Here is an 8182-nt window from a genome sequence, read left to right as displayed (position 1 = left end):
CAGTCAAGTCTACATTGTAGTGATGGGAAGTTCGGATCTTTTTACCGTGTCGGTTCTTTGAATCTCGTTCAGTAAAATGAACGAATCTCTTTTTGAGTCATTCGTTCGTTTCAACGGGGGGGGGGGGCAAAAGATCCAAAGACTCGTACCCAGCAGATGAACGAATCGTTCAACTCCCGACCGTGTTTTCGGTTCAATGATTTGTTAATCTGCCCACAGAGTCTTCGGCCGACGTGTCGGCCACACAGAGCGAGCTCATCTCGCCGGTGACCGCGGTGCGGGCGGCGGACGGAGCCTACATGCACATCTGCGAGACGGAGGTGTTCAGCATGGGGGTGTTCCTGCTGAGGCCCGGAGCCTCCATACCGCTGCACGTCCACCCGGACATGAACGGGAATCTACGGAGCAATCTGATCCGCAAGCTGCCCTTCCAGCACATCCAGCTGGCCCGCCGCGGACACAGAGCTTAAACTGCTGCTGCTCCACTTACTATAACAACGCCGCATTCCTACACTTATAAAATGCAATTCAATGTGGAAGTAATCCAAGTATTCAGAATACGTTACTCAGATTAGTTAATGTAACGGAATACGTTACAGATTACATTTTTGGGCATGTATTCTGCATTCTGTAACGGAATACGTTTTGAAAGTATCCTTCCCAACACTGGAAATGTTACTGACTTGAGAGTAGTGAGACACCTATATTTAAAAAAAAAAAAATTCTCAAGATGGTAAATTTGCACACAGGTTTTAAAAAGTGCATGCCTTGGGTTTATACTTACAATGACTTTGATTAAATTACTTAAATGCACACCGATTTGTTATTCTTGTTTCTGTAATGAGCAGTTAAATAAAAATGTGGGAAAGAATATTGTACAGTATCTAATATTCTGTTGGTCATATTTAAATCATTCATTACATTTTTTTGGGGGGGGAAAGAGAGGATAAAATAAAAGAATCGCATATTAAATCTTAATCGCAATATTTTGGGGGGGGGGGGGGGGTCACAATTAGATTATTTCCCCAAATCGTTCAGCCCTATTCACAAGTCATAATGACTGGTTTTGTTATTTTTACTTTACATTTACACTTACAGTTTAGTGCAGTGTAATTATTTCCCGTGATAATTAAATGCCAGTGTGACAATAAATGACAATTTAAAACCATACAAACTGTCATGTTTTACTGTATATAATAGAGGAGGTTTTCTTAAAGAAAAATGATCTGCCACACAAAAGCTGTCAGTCATGGCTGCTTTTTAACACGCGAAAGGGAATGAGGTAACTGTTTCCTTTTCTGAGCCTATGGAGGTCACGTGGAAAAAGGATCCAAAGACTCGTACCCGGCAGATGAACGAATCGTTCACCTCCCGACCGTGTCTTCGGATCAGTGATTCGTTCATCTGCCGGATACGAGTCTTTGGATCCTTTTTCACGTGACCTGCATCAGCCTATGCAACAGTCCCGATGCGCGGCCACGAGAAAATGAACGAATCTCTCTTTGAGAGGACTCGTTACTCCCGAGTCCTTGTAAGGATTCGTTCAAAACGAACGAATCGTTCACGACCGACACATCACTACTACATTGTAAATGCTTAGAGATTATGTCTTATTGATATATCAATGCATGAAATAATGCAACAATCTGTAGATGAACAACAATTTATTGAACGGGAACTTTGAGACACATGAGCATTGGGATTGATATTTGTTCTCTCTTCCACTCCTCTCCTATCTTATCCTGTCCTCTTCTCTCCACACCTCCCCTCTCGTATCCGCTCCTGTCTTCTCTTCCTACTCTTCTCAACTCCTCTCCACTCTTCTCCCTTTTCCTCTGTCATCCTCTACTCTTGTATCCTCCTCTTTCATCTTCTCCCCTCTTCTCTTCCTCATCCTGAATCTACAGCGTGTCATTGTCACTCACTCCTGTAATGCATCACACATTTGAGATTATGAGTCTTACGTAGAAGAGCAGGGTTCCCACGGTACCTGCCATCGCTGCTGCGCTGGCTTTCTCACTCTGCAGAGTAACATCTCTCATCAAGACAGCAGGATTACAGCCAAGGAGTTTGAAATTGTAAGTACAGGTAGTTACAGAATGTGGCTATCTGTAGTTGTTAACGATTGTTACCTGCTTAAATTTAGGTTTACTTGAGGCAAATGAAAGGAAATATTGTAATGAGCTATGTTAACACTAAGCTAGCTAGCTAGCTATTTGTTAGAAAATGTCTCCAGTGAGCAAGAGTGTGAACGAGCAAATTTGAAATGTAAGAAATAACTATCGACAGCTCTCTATTCTTTGCTATCTCTAGTATTTTAAAACAATAATATCAGTGCCTATAGAATGTTGTTGTTTATAATCAGTTCATGTTTGTGTTGTCAAATTTCACAATGACCCTGAAATTCTGTCTCTTCTGTTATCTTATACTGAATGAATGCAAGCAAAGATACAGAAAAAATCACATTCTTTCTGATTGAACCAATCTATGAACTGTATGAAACATGGATATCCGCAGCCCCAAATGAGCCCAAAAACTCGATCTTGCCTGAGTGAAAGTTATAGTTCTTTTCAGCCGGCGTGAGGGTCCTGGACCTGTAAGTGTCATTGGAATTTCTCAATAGTCAATCACAAGTCATTACAATGTCTTTCTGGAAGTTTTATTCTATATCTGCAGATGGGCATCAATGTACAAGACCATGGAATAGATTTCATACAATGAGCCATGACATACAAGAAAAGCAGCACTTTATACATCTCCAAGCCCCTCCTATAGAGGAAACAAATGTTATCGATCAACCTCTTTCATGTTAAGCAATAGGTGACCAATATCCTGTCACCTACTCTTTCCCAGACCCTTGGAATGTAGGATCTGTTTTCAAGATCCCTTTCCCAATGTTTACAACCACAAATCCCCCGTTCTGTTAAGTCTTTGTTTGATGACCCTGTCAGTGAGGAAGTCATATAACATCAGTTTGAGTGCAACCCTGACTTCTCAGGCAACATTTGTTATCTTTCGAAACATCAAAGTAGTTCCTCTAATCAATCATTGCCCTAATATTAAAATTTCTATCACCTAAGCAAGGACACAGTTTCTCTCCCTGTTTTTGATAGAGCACAGCTCCCAGACCTTTATTTAATGCGTCATCAAAGGAGCCTTCTACATAGAGCTGGATTCAAAGACACACCCACAACTACAGCCTGATCCTGTAGAATAGAACAAAGCCAAGCTGAGCCTTATGACCAAGTGAGGACAGAGAGGTGACAGAACAGCCACCTACGAGAGTCTCATCGACAGCCGCTGCAAGTAACCATGAGTGCAACAGCCCGCATGGGAGGCCAGCTGATCCTTGAAGAGGAATACAATGAGAATTATACACCTTCTGAACAAGAGATACAAGAGTATGCAAGAGAGATTGGTATTGATCCTGGCAGTGAGCCGGAGCTCCTGTGGCTGGCAAGGGAAGGCATCGTTACACCATTGCCTCAAGAGTGGAAGCCTTGTCAGGAAGTGACAGGGGAAATTTACTATTTCAACTTCTCCTCAGGCCAGTCCACCTGGGACCACCCCTGCGATGAGCACTACCGCCTCCTGGTGGCCCAGGAGCGTGAGCGCACCCAGCTCACTGCAGCTGTAGGAGGCATGGGGGCAAAGAAGGACAAGGACAAGAAGACAAAGAAAGAGAAGAAGGAGAAGGAGAAGGAGAAGGAGAAGAAGGAGAAAAAAGAGAAAAAGAAGAGGGAGCCAATAAATACTTCCGGAGCACTGACCTTGGGATCCTTACCGTCTCCCCTGGGTGACCTGGCCCCTCTGAGAGGTCTGGACACCTCCGACCCTGGCCCAGTCTCTGGATATGCCCCTCCTCTTCGAGGGTCCCTCAAAAATATTCACCTGGACCAGGATGCCCTGGGAGGAGGCCTTCATTATGACGAGTGTGAGACGGATGAAAACGTTGAGGAGGATTCATCCTCCATTGATGTCAAGCTTATGGATATCGTGGACTTGTCTGGGGCAGAGTTGAAGGTTTCAGAAGCTGCCAACAGGTTTATGCTGGCTAAAGATGGAGGAAGCTCTTTAGCCAATAAAGTTGACCGACTCGTCCTCCATCAGTCCAGACCATCCAGCTCCTTCTCCAGCCCCTCCGACTCAGAGCGAAGTGGAGTGGAGCTAAGTCCCAAAGCCTCTCTGGGGCTCCAGAGGCCTAGAACCGCTAGAGGTCGGACCCCGTTAAAAACCCTTGACAAACCAGACAGAGAGAATAAAGAGAGAGAGGAAGACGATGATAAGGAGAGTGAGTGGGAGGAGATTCTTAGAGAACAAAAAGAGAAGGAGGGGGGGAGGAGGAAGGCTGATCAGGAGGTAGAGGAGGAGAAAAAACAGTTGATGGGGGAGAAAGAGAAGAGGATGTGTCTCCTCCAGGAGGAGCTGCGTAGGGAGGAGGAGGAGGAGGAGAGGATTCTGAAGGAGGAGAGTGAGGAAAGACTGAGGGCTCTGCGGCAGCGTCTCCTGTTAAAGAGGAGAGAGGAGGAGGCCAGGCTCACTGAGGAGTCTGACAGGATGCTGGATGAAACCAGAGAGTCTATCCAGAGGGAGAGAGAGACACAAAAGCACAAGCTCAGGGAGGAGAGTGAAGCCATCCTGAAAGATTTGGAAAAAACTCTAGAGGAAGAGCGAGCAGCGGAGCGAGACAGGCTGGAAGCCCAGAAGAGGCAGGATGCTGAACTCCTTAAGGCTGAGCAGGGAGAGGAGCTGGAAGCAAAGAGGACCGACTACCAACGAGAACTCACTGGCCGGCTCCAGGAAGTGCGGGAGGAAGAGCAGCGGGATCACGAGAGGAAGCTGGAGAAGCTGAGGGAAGACCACAAGAGAGAAATGAACAACATCAGCGAGAAATACCTGGATGAGGAGACCATACAGAGAGAGCGCTTGCTCTCCACTCTGCAGGACGACAGAGGGCACCTCCAGGCCTCCCACGCTGTCCAGCTGGAGAAACTGAGGCTTCAGCTCAACACTCAGATACAAAAGACGCAGCTCACACACTCACGCAAGGAGTCCGAAATGCAGGATCTGGCAGATCAGTTGGAGCTGAAAGTCAAAGAGCTGAAGAGCCAGGAGAGCATGCTACAGATCAAGGTAGTAGATCTGAAGAGAAGGAGGAAGAACCTCATAGACGAAGGAGAGGAGGTGGGAACAGAGATAGAGGCCTTACCCCAGCTGAACCAGGAGAGAGACCAGCCAAAGGACGAGCTGGAGAGGATGAGAGAGGATAAACAGCAAGCCTTAGAACTCATCCAGAGAGTCAGGGAGGAGCGGAGCGGGGCAATCAAGGAAAAGGAGAGGCTGAAAGGGGAGAGGGAAAAAGCCAGAGACGAGAGCAGGAGAGTGAAGGAGGACAAGGAGAAACTGGAGAGTAATGTGACGCTGCTGCATGAGAGATGCGACGGTCTCATCCACAGAGTCAGTGAGTTGGAGCAAGGTGAAGGTGCAACTACTTCCACCAGACAGGAGCCGAGGCAGGTCAAAACTAAGGGAGAGAAAACCGAGATGACGGCCCTGGGTCACAGCTCCCTAGCCCCACCTCCCCCTCTGAGGCCCTTGAACCCTTCGTGGAACTGGGCGACTGGGAGCTCTTCAGCCAACGCCGTCTACAATGCCCCCATTAGCAGCGGGCTGAAGGCCTCTGAGGATCTCCTCAACAGCCGGTGGAGCCAGATTTTTCCTGGAGCAGCTGTGGACCCAGTTGCGTCCAGCACCATGAGGACCAGCTCAGCCTACTCAACTTATACTCCTGTTAGTGAACAGAGTCCCAGCCTGCGGTCCATGCAGAAGTCAGCAGAGATCGATGGTCAGAGGCTGCAGGGAATGATCGACAGCAACAAGAGGTGGCTGGAGACGCACAAGAAAGACCCCAGCATACCTCTATTGACTCGCTATCAAGCTCCGTCCTCCAAGAGAAGCCTGGTCCAGCTGGGCATGGACGATACCAACCAGATCAGAGTCTACCACTACTGAGGACATTGTGCACTGTTCCGTCCTGTCGTTCCATGTCTGTCACTGAGGACTTTGACTGACTTTAATGACTGTGCCGGCTCTGAGCTGTGACGTTTACATGCAGGGCTTCACATGAGTCATGTGGCCTCTGTTATTCATTCCTTTTTAAATAATAAAAAAATAAACTTTCACATCCAGGGCTCTGTGCTGTCTCAGTGCTGTGGCATCTGGCTGCGCACAAAAGACTGAGACGTCACAATTATTAGATTCACTCAGTGTTCATTTTGGCAGCTATTTTTGATTTAGTCTTAGTCTTAGTCTTTTGACGAAAATGCATATTAGTTTTAGTCACATTTAGTCATTTTTATCCTTCTTAGTTTTAGTCTAGTTTTAGTCGACGAAAACGAATTACATTTTAGTCTAGTTTTAGTCGACGAAAACGAATTACATTTTAGTCTAGTTTTAGTCACATTTAATTGCCACATTAAATCCTTTTCTTCCCTTCTCAGGCCCAGGGACCCTGTGTTGTGTCTAAAACTGCATAATAGTCTAGCTTGCAGTACTTAGTTTGTCCATTAGATATCACTACCAGCATAAAGCCTGAAACGTGCTTCTGCGTTTTCACGGGCCCGTAAGCGCAAGAGCCCTTCCGGGTCCCTTACGTGCTTATGTATCCCTCCTTACGTGCTGACGGGCGTCGCCCCACTTTTCTAAAATTTACGGCAAAGCTCCGCAAGCTCACTCAGCCCGCAAGGCTGTGATTGGTCTGCTCTACATCCCTTCTGGAGCTGCATTTCCGGTTTCATGCCCCATAATACAGGCAGAAACAACGGGAGATTTAGAAGAATGAATATGGACCAAATAGAAGAGCGTTTGGCAGAAGAGATCCGAAAGTATGTCCACTTGTATAACCCGTCACTGACTGGCGTATTTGTCCGCCTGAAAAAGGCTACAAGGAGCCGCAGTAGCTATGTAAATAAACAATCGATGAAGAAGAAAGAAGGCGTCTCTCAGGTCGTCTTCGACAAAAAGCATTACTCCGCCTAGTGTTCTGGCGCGGAATTGCTTTGTAAGACGCGCAACGGTTGGGGAAGCATGAATGACAACGAGTCTTGCGCCACAGCGGCGTGAAAAGACGCAGACGCAGTCGCAGAAGCATGTTTCAGGCTTAAGTCTATAGCAGGGGTCGGCAACCATTACTTTCAAAAGAGTAAATTAAATTAAATTAAACACAGAACTTTGTAGGGCTATTTGAGTCCTCCCCATATTTGTGAAAAATGTATGAAATAAGACGTACCCTACTTTGCAATAACTAAAAACATATAGCTGCAGCCTAATAGCTTAAAATATATATTTAGTTTTAAATGTGAAAACTAAAAGTGAGAGCAGGTCAGGCTGGAGGCGAACACAGAAACTGAAGCTCGGTACAAACCAGCTGCAGCTTCTGCTCTGATCAAGAAGCTGCTGCGCTGATCTCTGAGCAGCTGAGACCAGAGAAACTCGGTGTTTTCACTGTTTCCATAGTTAAAAAGCAGCCGGTGAGTCAGTGAACGAGCACCAACATTTTCGTCTCGTCTCGTCTCGTCAACGAAAGTTAAAATTGATTTAGTCATAGTTTTTATTTTCAAAGATCCGTTTTCGTTACGTCTTCGTCTCGTCTTCGTCATGGAAAAAAGATCGTTAACGAATATTTTTCGTCATAGTTTTCGTCAACGAAATTAACACTGGATTCACTCATGCTTTACCTGCTTTGACAAGTCAGAATCCCTGCTGTGAAACGGCCTGTTGGTAAAAGAGTGGGTTCTCTTGTTATTGAACCTGTCAGACTTATTTTTTTGTGGTAATATTGGTGAACATATGTGGCCGCCGAGGTATTTCACTCATTAACATGTGATTGAAATGAATTGAGCAGAACAAAGCTTTGACCTTTCATCACTTTTCACATTTATATTATAATCAGTGTATCCAGCAGTTACAGAGCAACATTTTCACCTGGAGTCATGTTTGAGCCAATAAATCAATGATTACAAATCTTTGAATTGGAATTAACAAAACAATTCAAACAACAGATTAAAACACAACAACTTATCTGGTTACTAATGCTTTATATTGGCGTTAAATTGGACCAAACTCTATTTCACCCACTCTGGAATCTTGAATGCAGCTTCATTAAACCCACGACACTTTGGAT

General features: G+C 45.6%; 1 protein-coding gene across 1 annotated transcript; it reads left to right on the top strand.

Moving 5' to 3' along the window:
• The first annotated feature begins 3312 nt into the window (after positions 1-3312).
• On the top strand, positions 3313-6012 carry LOC128427261 (centrosomal protein of 164 kDa-like). The gene has a single exon (XM_053414351.1). The coding sequence runs from the start codon at positions 3313-3315 to the stop codon at positions 6010-6012; it is 2700 nt and encodes an 899-aa protein (XP_053270326.1).
• The last annotated feature ends 2170 nt before the right edge of the window (positions 6013-8182 follow it).

This window comes from Pleuronectes platessa, chromosome 21, assembly GCF_947347685.1.
Source record: "Pleuronectes platessa chromosome 21, fPlePla1.1, whole genome shotgun sequence".
In the NCBI taxonomy this organism is placed as follows: domain Eukaryota; kingdom Metazoa; phylum Chordata; class Actinopteri; order Pleuronectiformes; family Pleuronectidae; genus Pleuronectes; species Pleuronectes platessa.
Note: the sequence above shows the minus strand (reverse complement) of the source record. Positions and strands in the feature narration are given on the sequence as shown.

Coding starts and splice junctions, on each gene's coding strand:
- LOC128427261 (XM_053414351.1), top strand. CDS start 3,313: ATGAGTGCAACAGCCCGCATGGGAGGCCAGCTGATCCTTGAAGAGGAA.